Below are 16,795 nucleotides of genomic sequence, written 5' to 3'. Positions count from 1 at the left end.
AACCACCATTGAATGGGTGTTCCATACTTAATTTCAATGGTGCTTCTCAAGGAAACCCAAGTTTGTCTAGCATAAACTATATCATCCGTGATTGGGAGGGAAAGACTGTCGATCGCATGCGCCCATAAGATTGCTAGTAGGAACTAACAAAGAGGCAAAGCTACAAACATTATTGCTTGGTTTGCAATTGTCTTTAAAATTAAAACTAAAGAGAGTTGAAATAGAAGGGGACTCTCTGTTAGTAATCAACATCGTAAGAACTAGATTGATTCATTTTTGGGATCTTAAAGTTGGGTTGGAAAAGATCATTGAGGTGGTTAACAAGCTATAGAACATTACCATTAACCATGTTTATCAATAGGCCAACATAGTGGCCAACGAACACATCAACTTGACAATCAATGGGACAGAATGCCTAGAGTATTCATGTGGCCATCTAGGATGATAAAAAACACATTAATCATCAAAGTTTAGGGTCGACGCCTATCATTTTTGGATCATCCGTGGGTGGGATCGGAATTGGCCAAGGATGCATTTGCGAAGGAGCATTAAAACTCATTATTTCTTGAGCATGTGAGCTTCCCTGAAAAGAATAAATCTTGATAAGAGGGTAACTGAAGAGTCATATTGCAACAACTGTAGTAATTAGTATCGAGAGGGGAGGTATGGACACTACAATCTAACAAACATGTTCTTGCAAGCAGATGGCCTTCATAGGTGACATTAAGGAGAAGAGGTTGAAAACTGTTTTTGAAACCCATCACAGATTGATTCTAAATGCAATGAGAGGAATGTTGGGGGGAGCTTTCATGGCCACCAACCACAAGTATAGGGTTAACACGGACATCTTGTCAATGTTTATCGCCACCCTCGTTTATCTGGGAGAAATGGTGGACACTATGGGGGAGCTATCCAAAAGATTAATTAAGAAACAATTCTTAGGCAACTTGGAGGATGTGTTGTTAATAGTGATTGAGAGCAAGGGCATCCCCTTTCTTGAGGATTTCTTCAAATTGAAGACTCAAGGTAAGGAGGTTGAGAGATTCGCTCTAGTCTTCCTTGCCATTACCATACAGCTACAAAGAGTACCTAGTTCCTGAAAGCAAATCCTAGGAATGGAACCCACAAAGGGTCTTACCTGGCTCCAACAATTTATCACAGAGGAGCATCTGGAGCATCTAGACTGAAAATGTAATGCATTGGTAATGGCTAGATCTTGGATATAAGTTTGTAGTTAATATTAGAAGTGTACCAAGATAGAGAGCTCAATTTGTATGGTATGGGAGCTGGTTTTATGTAAACAGAAGTAGGAAGTAGAATGAAAGGCCCCCCAGTTTTTGATGAATCTATAACCTAGGTGGCAGAAATGGTTATAGAAAAGCCAGAAAAAAATGTAAATCTTTCTTTCTGATAATATACAATCCCCAAGACTGCAATTTACCTATCAAAAAAAAATAGCTCTTCAAATAAAAACATAAACAATGTAAATAAAATAATATAATACTTAAATAGTCCTAAAGTAAACCAAAATAACTCTAAGTAAATAAATAGTCTTATGTTAGTATGTCCATCCCTCTAAAAGTCAAATTTGATTGTAAAATGCAATACCTACTACACAATAGTGTAATGATTTCTCTCCTACATCTCTCGTTGTGCAGTATTCATTTCTATGGTTCCCTTATATTAATCACAAAAAAGAAAAAAGATTTACTACTAATTACATGACACAGGAGGAATTTGTAATAGTTTGAATTCACAATGCCATAACACATCAAAAACTGACCATCATTTAGGGTTTTGGGCAAGCAAAATGTGTTTCCCACCATTGGAATCATCATGTAAACACTTTATCCAACATGAAATTATCATGAAAATGTCATGTCAAAGATGGAAACACCAAGGTTCATTAGCTATCAATTTGAAATGATTCATAGGAGAAATCGCAAACCTTGCCCAAATCCGCAGGCGCATCGTTTGAGAATCCAATTCTAGGACATTTTACACTGTGAATCAGCCTGGTTCTGCCAATTCAATAGAATACTAAAATTTCTATAGCAGTTGAGAAATTTAGGCCAAATTGGACAGATCTGACAAGTCCAAAAGAAATCAGACCAGACAAGAATAGAACCAGATTCAACCAGATCTGGTAACAGGGTTAAGCACATATCCCACTTGCGGATTTTATGTCTAAGTTTGCCCCAAAAGATCATGAAACCATGTTGTTAGGTACAAAAGTTCAGAAATACTCTAATTCGTAAACATAGTAATGAAACCTTCTCATGAATTCCCATGAGGATAACATACAAAGGATAACAATTGAAGTTGTCACCTAAAAATGTTAATTGTATGACGACCCCAAAATACAGCACAAATCCTTCTTGTGGTGGTCAACATGTGATTTGAGCCAAGTTGTGGAACGATGATGTGGGTATCAATGAACATGTATTAGAATAAAATATCCAAGGATACTCTATCCTCTCCTGAACAAAATCACTAATTGTGCCAAGATTGCGAGAGACCACAAGGCAACTCCAAGGTCTATATGTGCGAACGGGCGACTTTATGTTGGATAGCTTCCTTGGTGATGTATGCTGAAATACAAGGGGGACTTACACTCAATTATGTTGATCACAAGTAAGGACTTGGACAAATTTAGCAATGAATGTTCTCTCTTCTTTTTTTTCAGATTTTTAACTTCCTCAAAAAAGGATAAAAAGTATAAAGGGTTCAGAAGTTCTATGCTACTTCTAAGCTAATCCTATGAACTCAAGAGACGGTACAGACTGGGTGAAACCAATAACAATACTTTGTTTCGCCACACTAGGACAACTACGCAAAGCAAGTGCAATCTTCCAAGGGTGTGCTCAACATTTTCATACTTGAATAATAACATCAATCGAACAATATTTACTCGAAGCAAAAGTTAAGCATCCACATTATAAGCTCAGGCTAACTTTACACATTGAACGGAAATCATCCATCCAAAGAAAGTATGAGCAAGATTTCACCAATCTATACTATCAAATCCTTCATTCATCAAACAAACTTTGAAAGCAAATCTATTTTAAGCAAAACTATTCTATTGTTGAAGAAAGATATGCAACCAGGCAACCACTTAATAACAATAAGATTTCAAAGCAACCACTTGCAAATGAACTTTTATTATTCAAGTAGCTCTAAGCAACAATTTCATAAATCTCTCCACAACGCTGAAAATGAGAGAATGAGAGTTTATATCGAGTTTTTGAAAATACATGAATGGCCAAGATCGATCTAAGATCAACAATTGAGATCAAGACAACACAACCCTAGATAAAGTTTCCAAAAATAAAACAAGATACAAATGCATGCTAGACAAGTGGCATTATTAGCCATCTCCTAGGAATGGGCATCCTTATCCTCACAAGCAGCATTGCGTTCGATGAATCTGGACACAATTGAGTTGACCTCTTCCATGGTGACAAGTGGCAACATATTGATCCTGTATTCCCATCCGTCCAAATCATCTGTGCAAGCAGAAAAAACAATCTCCCACTCCAGCTCCTGTTTCTGTAAGGCATCTCGAATGGACAAGAATTTTGATGCCTTAGTTAAATTCTGCCTTAGGACTAGTCCAGTGACAGGAAAGAAAATCTCCTGAATTCTAAGCTTCAGGCTTTCCAGCTGCATATCATTTTCTCTAATTGTTTCCTTCTCAAGCACATCCGCAGCTAACAGGAAGATCTTATCCTGAATCTCTCTTACATGCTCCTCGGCCTTAGCACTATCTGCCCTCACCTTCTCCTGAACTTCACTGCGGGCAACTAGTGTCCAATGCCATGCATTAAATCATAGGCAGCCCTTGCTGCAATTATCTCCTTATAAATCAGCTCTTGCTTATGCATGCCTTTCAATACTCTAAGGTATGGGATAACTCTGTCCTGAATATCCTGGAGGTCAGCCCATGTTTCCACCATGCTTACAATTCTAGAGAGCAGGAAGGAGGTCTATCCATATATCAGCCTTAATTTGTCCGCAAATGTTGTTGCTTCTTCTTTTCCATTTGTCATCCATTCTTTGGTTTCTCTTGTTGTTGTCTTTTCTTCTTCAAGATTTTCAGTTGCTTCTTGCGAGGAGTTCAAAAGTTGAGGAACTGCTACATCGCCCTGGTTGAGTGGTTTAGTCAAGTGTTGGATATATTCCCTTAGGCACTCCACCTCCTTTTCGTATTCCCTCTTCTTTTCCACCTCTTTGTCTAATCTGGCCTTCATGGAAGCGACTAAATTATCTAAATCTTCCACTTCTTGACCCTTTGTACTTGGTCCCAAGTCAGAGTGGTGATCTCATATTCTGGAGGAGTAATATCCTCTTTTGATTTTTTTACCTTTGGTACAGCAATATGGATTGTACAGTTGCCTACTCCATCTCTCTAGATTGTGGAAAATTTCCTGGTAGGCTTCTTTACAGCAACCTGTTTTAATCTGGCCAAGAAGTCAGCCATATCATCTTCTTCCTGAACTTCTATTACTTGTGTCTTTACTTTCAATCTTTCCTTCAGCCAATTAGGAACTATAGGTTGTTCAACGCCTTCCACTTCCTAATCATTCTCTTCACATGGTATATTATGGCCTCCTCGGAGAGCAGAAATCATTCGCTCCTGAAATTCATCACCCAGAATATTCAATTCATTATCTGACTCTAATATTTTTGTGCCCGTGGGAGATGGTGGTTCTTCACCTTCCTGATGGATTGACTCTTCGTTTTCCCCATGAACAGGAGAAGGAATCTTTATCTCAGCCAATGATTCATCGACAATTAATAAATAGTTTTCATTCCTAGATGCAGCGGAACGAGATTGTTCCAGCTTACTGTCTTCCCTTTTGTTCTTGAAGAGCTTCCTACTTCTCCTTTCTTTTTAGCACTTTCAATCGGTCTGGTACCTTGAGATGCTTCTGCATTTGAAGAACATTCTTCTACTTCACCCATCAAGTTATAAGTCAATATTATATTCTTTCGTCTTAGCCCATGAATCTATTGATCGACCCACCAACGAGAATACTTCATAATTGGCCGCATCAAAGTAACCAAGTCCGCATGCTCAGGTTCTGACCATCTGACAGGCGGAAGAGGTGTATTCGCGTCAAAGCGTGGCTAAGTGTAATCTGCATTATCTTCCAACTGATCAAGCACACAGAAAAGTTCAATTATTTTGATCAAGCTTACTGGTAGTCTAGACCATAGTCTCTTCCTGATGTCAAATTCATATGCAGCATCTACCCAAAAATCTTCTAAGTCCACTCTATGCATGTATCTCTCTCCATTTATTGTCCTAATATTGTCGTGAGGATCATAGTTAGCTCTGGACCTGTAGAATGTGAAGGGATACCATTGCATCTCTAGCCTGGCACTTTCAGCTGCCTGTGCCGTTGGACAAGACTCCAGCATATCTCCAATAAAGAATGGGAAGGGAATAGTTGTCTTTTGTTTTGCTCTTTGGAAGCCTTGATAAGTCTCCAACTGTCTAAGGACCTCAAGTAGGACCATTCTATTGGTGGGATAGATTGGAAGTCGGTAAGGACAACCAATAAAACCTTGAGTTCTTATGTATGTGAATTTTGGAAACTGGATAAAGGATAAACCAAGATCCATACTTGCTAATTAAACTTTTGGCTTCTAGAGTTAGCCTCTGATGAGTTCCCCCTTGTAGTGTCCTTATGATATACATCAGGAATGCATCATTTACTCGCTTGAAATGGCTCTTCTCACTATGCTGCAACTGTGGGTAACAGTCATAAGACTTGAATTCATTTTCACCATTGCCAACTATGCCTCTACAAATCAGTCTGGAATATTTATAATTTTTGGCCAACAAGTAGATAATGTAAGTGCTAATGTAAAATGACTTTGTCCTTTCTAAATTTGTCAATTGTTCATGAAGATTGTTACTGATTATGCAGAACCAATTGAACATCTTGACTCCCGAGGTGATTTCATCAATGAAGTAATACATCCATATCTCGAATGGCGCACCTTGAGGGCTGCCCATTACTCTATTCAGCGGTAGGATAATGTCACCATATTCCTCTTTGAAGTATGGGTGTAGCAGCTTCTTTGGCATTTTCTTTTGAGAAGGTCTTGTCTTTTCCAACCATGACTTGTTGATATTTGCCGCACAGAGTTCAAACCAGTCATCATAGATCTTTTGGGTATCTTCTTTAGTTTTATATGAGGTTTTGTTGTAGTTTGGTATTCCAAACACTTCTTGAATGACTAACTCTGAAAGATTAGCTAATACCCTTCCATCAGGTGCAATGATCGCTCTTTCTTGTGCATCATAGTGCATAGCACATTCAACCATCGGCTCAGCACATTCTTTAGCTGGTGGAAATCCAGCTGCTTGGACGATGCCATTCCTCATCATCCGGCGAGCAATGGGTGTTGGCAGGTATCCATCATGGCCATACATTCTCTTTTTGAAGTCTTTGAAATCCACATGCCCAAGGTCAGTATCTATAACATTCTTCCACTTGGATTTGATCTTTAATTCTGGCTGCAATCCTTTGCTGGTGAACTTCATCTTGAGCTTTCCTAGAAGGAACTCCTTTGGTGGTCTTTAACCTGCAAAACACATGAAAACTTAATTTTATTTTCAAGAAAACTTGAAGATTTTAACTCTGATTTTAGACCCTTTTACTTGAAAATTTCACTTTCAGCTTGTTAAAAAGCTAATTGTCTGAGAAAAATCAGACTGAAAGTGGATGAAATTGGTCTAGTAATTAGTAAATTCTAAGAAATAAACGGTTTGGACAGAAGAAATCAGTCAAGAATGTGAATTTCTTAAACCTCTAGAGTTTTCTTTGACTGATTTTGATGAAAATTTGCCTTAAATTCTGAAAATTTTGTCTAAAACTCAGAAAAAACACTTATTTTCTTCCTTCCAACACAGAGAAAAATTTTAATTCTTCAAAATTCCTTCTTGAAAATCAATTTTCCACAAAATCTGAGAGAGAAAACTTCTTCTCAATTGCACTCCAATCTTCCAACCTGATAATGAATTTGAAAGTGACTAGTTGAAAATATATATAGAGTTAAGAATTTCAATTTTAGGAGCTCCATGTTTTTTTGTTTTTGTTTTTGTTTTTTTATTATTTTTTTGTGTTTTAGTGTTTTAAATCTTTCCAAAATGTAAAGTTTTATTTTTCTCTAAAGGACTCTTTCTTAGCCAAAGAATCTTCTAGATCTTTCTTTCAAATTCCAAAATTTTCCAAGTGTTGAATTTTCGAAAATCTTTCCTAAGTGTTGAAATTATTTTGCCTTCGAAAATACTTCTAAGTGTTGAAAAAATTTTAAAATATTCTATGTGTCAAGTTTAATTTTTCCAGCCCGTTTGTTTGATTGACCCTAAAAAATGTGCTATTTTGTCAAATTTGTTTTTCCTCTAGCCATTTTTTTTTTCTCTGCCATGGCAAGTTGATCATCTTCATGTCTAATCTTCAAATCATGGGCGAATTTTTCATCTTGTTTAGGCATCTTCACATATTCCATTTATGCCTAGGCAAACTTGGCTAGTGTCTAATGTCTTATTCATCTTGACAAATTTTGCTTTCATGTCCAAAATTTCTTGCTTCCTAGGCGAATTTGCCATCATGTTTGGCCCTCTTTCACATATCATGCTTAGCCAAGAGTGGGTGATCTTCATAGAAGTTTGGACATCTTATTTATCTTTGCCTTGGCCTTGAGCGAGCTTGAATGTTTATGTGCCAATGTTTGGCCACGTCTTTCTTTTCCCTCTCAACCTTATCTTAGGCGGATTTGGTATAGACTTTGCCATATTATTCTTGTCATCTCTTTCATGAGCGGACTTAGAAATTTGTTTGTCATATACTTTAGTGTGCTTTACTTTTCTCCTTTATACCTCGGCAGGCTTTGCTAATTATCTAGCCATCTCTTCTCCTTGTCAAGGCGGACTTTGGCTCTCATTGGACATATGCTTTTCTATCCTCCCAACCTTGTCTTGCCATGGTGGACTTCAAGAAAGTCTAGCCATCTTCACGTGTCTTGGCAGACTTCAAACCATGTTTGCCATGCTTTTCCTAATGTAAGGTGGAGTTGGAAGTTTGCTTGTAATATCTTAATGTGCTTTGCTTTTGTTTCTTTGCTTTCCATCTTTGTCTTGGCAGACTTTGTCGCCATGTCTTTATGCTTTTCTTAGCTAGGCGAACTTCAAGGGGTTTTGGACATTATTTTGTCTTGGCAAACCTTTCCTGGGCAGGGCGGACATGAAGCTTTATTTGCATGGTGGAGTTCATGAACTTTTGGACGTTCTTCTTTATGCCAAGGCGGACTTGTCTTAGTCCTTGCCATCTTCCAGCACTTCCTAAGCGGATTTTGCTCTTCATGTTTAGATTTCTTCTTTAACTACAAGTAGGAGTTTGCTTAACTTTAGGATATTCCTCTTAACTGCAGATCAAAGTTTGGCATTCATTTGCCAACTTGTGTTTGTGCATGGGCAGACTTGGAAGGTCATTGGACGTGTTTGGTTTTGTGCTTTATTCGCTTTTATCCTTCTCCTTGTGCCTAGCAAACTTCAAGTGCTTTATGCCATCCTAACTTCATGCCATCCTTGCTTTATGCCATGCGAACTTTGCTTATGTTTGGCCATGTTAAGAGGAGGGCAGAGTTCACATATGTTTGGACAGGACATGGCGGACTTTACCTTCCATGCGCCATCTTCTCTATCTTGACCATGGGCGGACTTCAAGTTATGTTCGCCATATTCTAAGACATGCTAGGCGGACTTTAAGATTGCTTGGAACTCCTTTCCAAAGGGTGGACTTGATCTTTGTTTGGCATGTGCAAGGGTGGACTTTGCTTTGGTCTAGACATTCCAGCCTTACATCTTCCTTGCCATCTTTCAATGCTCCCAGGTGAACTTGGCCTTTCTTATGCCATGGCGGACTTTGAAGACAATCAACCAAGGGCGGACTTGGCTCGTGCTTTATGCCATGCTCACAGCTTCTAGATAGGGCGGACTTCACCCTCTGTCTGCCATTCTTGCATGTGCTTGGCTGGTCAGACTTTGATCTTCCTTTGGACAAATTTTCATCTTCATGCCACTTTTCTTCCAAACATCTTCATTCAAACTGCCATGTCCATCATTGACTTGCCATGTTCGTACCTAGATCATTTGGAACAAAACCCTAGATTAGGGTTTTCACCTTGCTTTTTACACTTAAAGAGGCAAAAAAAATTGATTCTAAGAACATGGGTACTAATCATATGACTTGAGCAACAAAACCCTAATTCTACTTCAAAAAGTAGAAAAAAGCAAAAAGCAAGCCAAAAAAGTTGCTTCCCAAATTGGTCCCAAAGTGTCAAAAATCAAAAAAGCAAAAAGCAAAAAAGCAGAATTTCTAAAAATAGAAAGTTGTCAGAAATGACTCAAAAGCAATTGCGATCCTCGTCCTTTAGGCCTTCTAAGCACTTTGACAATGTCTAGACATTGATCTGAGAAAGAATTTTGTATTTGGCTCGGGGTGACTTCTCAAAATTCTAACTCTAAACTCTCGAAAATAGAGACTTATGAAACTTGCAGAGCTAAGACAAAACCCTAAGAAGCAAACAACAAGGGGTCCCCATTTGCAATGGGGCGATGTGTGAAATAGGTCACAACAGGATACTGTAGGATAAGTTAATAGAAAGAAGACATTAAAAATAATGGGTTGGTCCAAGACTGGAGAGTGGCGTAAGATAACCTTTTTTCAAAGAGTGGGGTAATTCATGGTTTCTGGTGGATTCAACCGGTTTTGACCAAAAAACTGGAACGCCAGTTATGCAGTCACTTGTGTTCTTTAAGAAAAGTTGCTTCTGTGATCATATATAAACACTGATAGGAATCTGACTGCCAATTTCTGTTCATTCCTGGGAGGAACACTAAATTTTTCTTCAACCTATCTCAAGTTGACCGTTGCAAAATTTTCCATTTTGCAACACATTTTCTGTCCATCACAAGATCTCATTTTATGTTTACATTTTCTGAATGCGTATCATTTTATATAAAGCACACTATATGTTCCTATGATAATGTTTTCTGAAATTTTTGCATAATGTATCTATTCATACCTGCATGAAAGTGTTTCTTCTTTATTACAAATCTGAGAGAGCTTTGCAGAATTGCAAATGATGAAGGCAGCATCCAAATCTGAATTTCTATTTCAATCCTTCAAGCTGTTATATTTTACATTAACCCAAAAATTGTAGGGATCACTTGATGGAAGAATGTAGAATGAACTTGACATTATAAACGAGTTATGCAAAAACATATTCATCAAATCATCACAAAAAGATATTTAATTTAGTTGAGTAGTTAAAATATTCTTTCAAACTTCTAGAGGTCTAATTCAATTCCATTTCCTTTCATTAACATATTCAAAAAGCTAATATGTTCCTATTCATTGGTTTGAAAAGTTAGTAAGTTAAAATATTTACGAGCATAGATGAACATCTTGATTCTTCACAATATTAACTTAGAAAAAAAAACATGACACTGCAATCATAGTTACCAGTTCAGTCATGATTTTTCAGACCATACAAATTTATCTGGATCAATCCAGATTTTTCAATCCCTGTGGAGTATTTTTCTTTTCTGAAGTCCTTTCACCTCCCAAATGAATCAATTGTTTTATATTTTTTAATTTTTTAACGATGAATCTAGAAATTGATCTAATAGTTAATGTACTTCCAGTTCCTGTCACTAATATATTCATAAAGCTAACAAAGTCCTATTAGGAATGCATTTGACTAGTATAGCTTATCTTCATCTTCCAAGGTTACAAGGATTTATATGTGCATAAATGAACATTCTCACAATACTAATTTAAGAAAAATATACTGCTGCATGCATGCACTTCCATCACAATAGACAAAAGTATTCCTTATGGGAAGGGTAAATTATGTTCCAAGAAATAAATTCATCTAGCACTTGCTTTTTTATTTTTCCTTTATCTCAGGGAACAAGGAAGGAAGATTACCAGCTTAAGAGGATAAACAGCCCGCCAGATAGCAGAACAAGAACAAATACATGGAATGCCATTACCGAGTGACTAGAATACATGGCTGCATAGAACATGGTTGCAAGGCACACACCTAGTGCCAGCAATACACACTTGAGTACCGTCCAGGTAGGTCTCTGCAATATCATTACATGTGAACTATACATAAAGCGGAAAATTTTTAATAGGGAAACACTGCATATCATATGATAACAAATCAACTTAACAAAGAAAGCAAAAAAAAAAATTAAACCACGCACATTAACACCAGGACCTAAAGCACCCAACAGTACTGCTTCCATAGCAGATACTTTTTCATTTGTATGAGAATTCTCCGACTCTCCCATTGCCCTGGCTGGAAAAGATAACAGTTTAATTGGTTAAATGATCAAAATGTTGACTTTCAACAAGAACTGTTTATTACTTATGAAAGACAAAAATTGTGAATCTCCAAGCCCATCAAGAGTGTGGCAAGTTTATTTGCCAGATAACTTAAAGACAAACACACTGTACAAGAAAAGCAAATTCCAATGTTGAATCATATACAGATATTGTATCAAACAAAAGATAAAGCAGCCTAAGGCTGCATACCAGACGGTACTCTCTCAGTGCCACAACCTGATACTGCAAATTTTGATGTAAGAAAGCATTTACCCGATTACAATCAGTTACCAAATTTCTTTTGTAAAGAGAAACTTAGCATTTAGAAACTATTTTAGCATTCATTCTGAATTAAAATTTACTATAGAATTTGTAAAACATTCTTCAAATCTTACAACTCTATGGAAAGGTGGCTCTAAAATCATGATAAGTTTAGTCAGTATTCCCTTCTGAAGTGTGGCTTGGACTTGCACATTAAGCTAGATTTCCCTGTCACCTCAAAAAATGTTGCTTCCAAAAATCAATTATTTTTATACTGTCTTGTGAATGAACCAATCTGAGGGTCACAAAAATGAGCAAAAATATGGTAAAGGAAAGTGTTTGGGATAGATCTAAAAAGAGATTGAAGAGACCTAGTAAGAGTTACAAAGGTCATTATAGAGCATATAAGATTCCTCCAAAATCTTCTAAGTGAATATGCATTTTCATGTATTAAAGTTATATTAAAGAGAGTACATTCTCCATACTCTGCCTGAGGAATGGCAACCCTCAAAGGACTCTGTAAGGTACAATCTGATATAACTATTATTGGTTGCTAATGGGGTGAACTTCATCCTCCATCTCCAAAAGATTTGTTGCTGTCTACACTAGATTTTAGCCTGCATTAACATTGTTTCTTATTGGTTCAGTTGCGAGAGAGTAGGAAGAGTAAAGTTTTAGGTCTTAAGATGAAATTAAACCACAAGCAGCGACATTTGAGAAAGCATGCCAAAGACAGCAACCAAAAGGCAAGAAGATGCACAACGCAGACATAAGCAGTGGCACCATAAAACAATATTAGTATCATACAATATTCGCACATATTTTCTAGGGACTTACACCCCGATGCTTTCCTCTAATTTGACAGAGCTTTTGGCAAAAGAAGTGACTCGTGATTGTTATCAACATTTACACAATACATGCACATGACAAGATGGAGAGGAAGTATCAATGCTGGGGATAATCCAAAACAAGTAGTATGTGACAGGTTAAGTCAGCAAGCATATAATTAAGGAAAAGATCAACACAAAGAAAACCAAGAGCACAAATGGCAAGCCTAGGAAACTTTCTCAAACATTAAGATGAATTAGGAATTTAATACTCCCAAACACATTCCAAGTAGCAGCTATTCCAAATGGTATTTTCAGTCTTGTTACTTGTTGTTGTACAATGCTAGCATACTTAACAATTTCAAGTGTGACATAAATCACATTTATACCTTCCCTATGGGCTCAGTATTGATGCCATGCCTTTTACATTTGAACCTTCTATATACAATTTAGTTGCAATTTTATATCAGATTCATCCATGTTCTAATGCAACCTTAATGGATGGATAGCATGTGAGGGAGGCATAATAATATCATAGGTAATGGTCGATTCAAATAGAGTGAGGAACAAACTCATACCTGGTTTGGAAGTATCGCTATCATCCCAGTTTGGCATTAACTTATTGAACCTTTGGTAAAGAGAACAAAAAGGCACTAAAATGCATTTAGAATTATGGAGGGATAGGGCCACAATTCACACCTAAGACAAAGATGGACATGTAGTGAGGAGCAAATGATAAAAGGTGTCAGCCATCCCATGGGTACGCTATCTGAAAATATAAAGTAAATGGAAAGAAGCCCCCCTTGGCTTCGATAGGGAGTCAAATATGCCAAGTTGGCACTTGGCTTGGTCATGACCCAAAAAACAATCTTTACCTTTGCATGGTTACCCGGAAAAGAATTATAAATTTTGGTAGGGTACAATATATATTGATATGCACTCAATTTAAGTCCTGTCTGGTTGAATAAGACAAGCGCGTAAAGAGATGTAAATAACCCCAATTGGTATGCACCTCTCCACATATTTTTTACTCATCCAGATACAAAAACAGTGCACTGCACTACATAAAGATGGAAAGTTAATAAAAGAAAGTATTACTAGAAACCTGTATCTTAACAGATTTCTCAATCCTTTAGTACCTACCCATACAAAGGTAAAAATTATTTTCTGGGTCATGTCCAAGCCAGGTACCAATTTGGCACATTAGACTTCCTATAAAAGACAAAATGGCTTTCTTTCTGTTTACTCTATATTGTTCCAATTGTGTACCCATGAGTGTTATCCTTCTGACCAAGCTCAAGACTTTCTATGGAAGCCAAAGGCATTTTCTTTCCATTTACTTTATATATTGATCAAATTGTGTACCAATGGGTTTTAACCGTGTGACCAAGCTCATGAGAAAAACTGAATTTGCCAATCCACCTACTTATAGACTTAAAAAGAATTCAAAGTCCATATAATGGTTTGCTTCATGTACACATGCACTGCTGTCTCAAGCATGGCCTAGCCTTACAGAGTGATTTGGAGAACATTAAATAAGGAAGGATTCATCTCTGAGGTGAAATTACCAGCTTTTGATGAGATAAAGGATATCTGAATGGTACTAGATATCGAGAGACTTGTATAATCCAACAAATTCTTGTTGCTATTTGAATGAAAGTCTAATAGTGTTAATGATGTATGAAATTTCTATTATGAATGTATATATGGATAAGCCTTAGATGCACAGCCTTGTATGAAAGACTAATTTCATGCTGACAACATGCCCTTTTGTTGTAAATAGAGAGAATGTTGGCAGTTCAACCTTCTTTGTAAACTCAATAGGGTGTTTTACCTCTGTAATCCGATAAAAAGAGCATCAATGACTGAATGAATATTTTAAATAACGTCCACGAGACCAAACAGCCTATGGGACCCACCAGTAGCCAACAATACAGATAATAATCCTCTGCAAGACTCTGGTCCTTCCAATCTCTTTTAAACAGATTAGGGTCACAATTAAGCTCTCTAAGAAGGGAATAGTGGTACTGGTAACACAATCACATTGTAGGGTAGGATAAATACGGTAGAATTATTGGACCCATTGATTAATTAGTCCAATCTCCAAATGGCGCTCTTCAAGAATTGGTATAACATGTTTGGTGACAGCTATAATACTAACCTCACTACTAGGTTTTAAAAAAAATGCCAATTCATCATTTCTACTGTGCCTGTGCAGGATTAGTTACACACTGCCATACAGGCAGAAGTCCATTGTTCTATGAGGGAATGTAGATCCAGCGAATGTGGTCTTGAACAAAATTATCCTGAATACATTATCTATTTTCAATAAGAAAAATAACCTTATTTTTAATAGTGATTTTGTAAACCTCAGCCTTGGGACACAAACAAGGCACTGCTCCCCGTCGCATCACTACATGCTAAGTCACAAAATACGGCGATTTTCATGGATGAGGTTCAAATTTATTCGAATTTCAAACTTTTATAAAAAATTGTTCAAATTCGGCCATACAAAAATTCTGCTAAAAAGTGGGCAGACCGCAGAATAACTTTTACAAAAACTACAAATGTGAAATAAAGTAATCCAATACAATGACACTTTTGTATATAAAAGAAATGGCAAGTTCCTAGAATAAGAGGGTGGTTTCCTGCACGCTAAGACTCAATTCAACATGATCCCCGGCTGTGGCTATATAAAGGCCAGACAGAAAATGATAACTTGCAAACCCACATTGAACTATCGCCTAGTACAAATTTTGTTAGAGAAATGCAGGTGTCAAGTGCACTTCCTTCTGCAGGTTCAAAAGGGATTCCGCTGTACATTGTATTAGGCATATCATATATGATCACTAGCATTACTGAAATTCTTATGTTTCTTATGGTTTATATTTTATAAATGTGCCATCTTTTTATAATTACTTCAAATCTATTTAGCAATGTTAAGCTATTTTGATAATTTATTAGAAGTATACATATATTTAAAAATAAACAAAATTATATAAGGCGAATTTTATCCGAATTTTTTTTTTGAATTTTTCCCTTGTCGAATTTCATCTGAATTTCATGGATGTCAAATTCGAATTCAAATTTGAACCTTGTGACTTAGACTACATGTACTTCTTGGCCTGCTTTATCAGGGACGAGATTTGCACCTGGCTCTTTACTATGGTAAGGCTCCATCTTCACCATTCTTTAAAAACGAGATTTCCAATGAGTTGGAAAATTAAATTCAACGGGAAATACTACAAATACCACAGCTCCTAAATGTTTCAATGAAATAGTAGTGTTTGGGATGTAAAAGAATTCATAAAAATCAATTGTGATATAATGCTAATGATTAATGAATGTATGAGCATGCAAGGGGAATATCGATGGCAGCTTAAATACAAATAAGTCTGTTGACTGCTGTAAGGGTTGAATAATCAATTCAACTATTTATCAAATTTACCATAGCAAATCAATGTCCAGGACAAATGGTCCAGAACTGGGCACAGAATTTTTTTTTTAAAGCAATACCTAACTGACAAAATGCACATTTACACTATATCAGTTGCAATTATGAACAACGTGGGAGAGCCAGAAAAGATCTGCCATCAGAGCAAAATTCTAAATGAACTTAACCAATACCCGATTCATATCATAAACATTCAAAAAATCTATAATAAATTTTAGTAAGTTAGCCAATAAACCCTAATATATTTGCGATCCAGCCATGTAAAACTTTTCAATACTGAATACAGTAAAAGTACAATTGAATGCACTAGAGATAAGATTTGATTCACCTGTAATGTTCTTCGGGTTTGCTTTGGCCGGAAAGCGTTTTTTAGAATGAGTGTGAGCTCTTAACAATTTCGATATGAACTCGGAATGAAATTAACTATCTCATCATGCCAAGGGGCGTTGAAAAAAAAAAATATAAACTAATATTTATATAAGCTCAATTAGTATTTGATTCATATTTAATGATTAGCAATTGCATCTTAATATGTAATCCGTATATGGAGAGGTGGGGAAAGTCAAATATGTTAGAAAATTGGTATCTTAATTTTGCATTTATATAAGATTATTATTTATAGTAAGTATTTATTTGAGAAAAATTGATCCAAGATTTTGCTCAAAGCTTCAAATTGGCTAGATAAGCATGTCGATAAATTTGTGTTACAAAATCGTGTCTAAATTTGGAGATATTAAAGTTTTCATTTTAAAAAGTTGTGAACGAAAGTTTCAAAGTCAATTTTGAAGGCCTTAGAGGCTTTGAAATGGCTCGAAAGTGTTTGAAACCAACATAACAGGTTA

General features: G+C 36.5%; 1 protein-coding gene across 1 annotated transcript in view; it reads right to left on the bottom strand.

Moving 5' to 3' along the window:
* Window positions 1-16,413, bottom strand: part of LOC131050476 (uncharacterized) — a 50,332-nt gene extending 33,919 nt beyond the window's left edge. Inside the window, exons 1-3 of the mRNA XM_057984662.1 lie at window positions 16,282-16,413; window positions 11,291-11,385; window positions 11,010-11,167 (exon numbers count right to left, since the gene is read on the bottom strand). Coding sequence (XP_057840645.1) covers window positions 11,010-11,167; window positions 11,291-11,377 — 245 coding nt within the window. The 5' untranslated portion in view covers window positions 11,378-11,385; window positions 16,282-16,413. The remainder of the gene's footprint in view (window positions 1-11,009; window positions 11,168-11,290; window positions 11,386-16,281) is intronic.
* Window positions 16,414-16,795: the final 382 nt, after the last annotated feature.

The sequence above is a fragment of the Cryptomeria japonica genome, chromosome 1, assembly GCF_030272615.1.
Source record: "Cryptomeria japonica chromosome 1, Sugi_1.0, whole genome shotgun sequence".
Classification (NCBI taxonomy): domain Eukaryota; kingdom Viridiplantae; phylum Streptophyta; class Pinopsida; order Cupressales; family Cupressaceae; genus Cryptomeria; species Cryptomeria japonica.
Note: the sequence above shows the minus strand (reverse complement) of the source record. Positions and strands in the feature narration are given on the sequence as shown.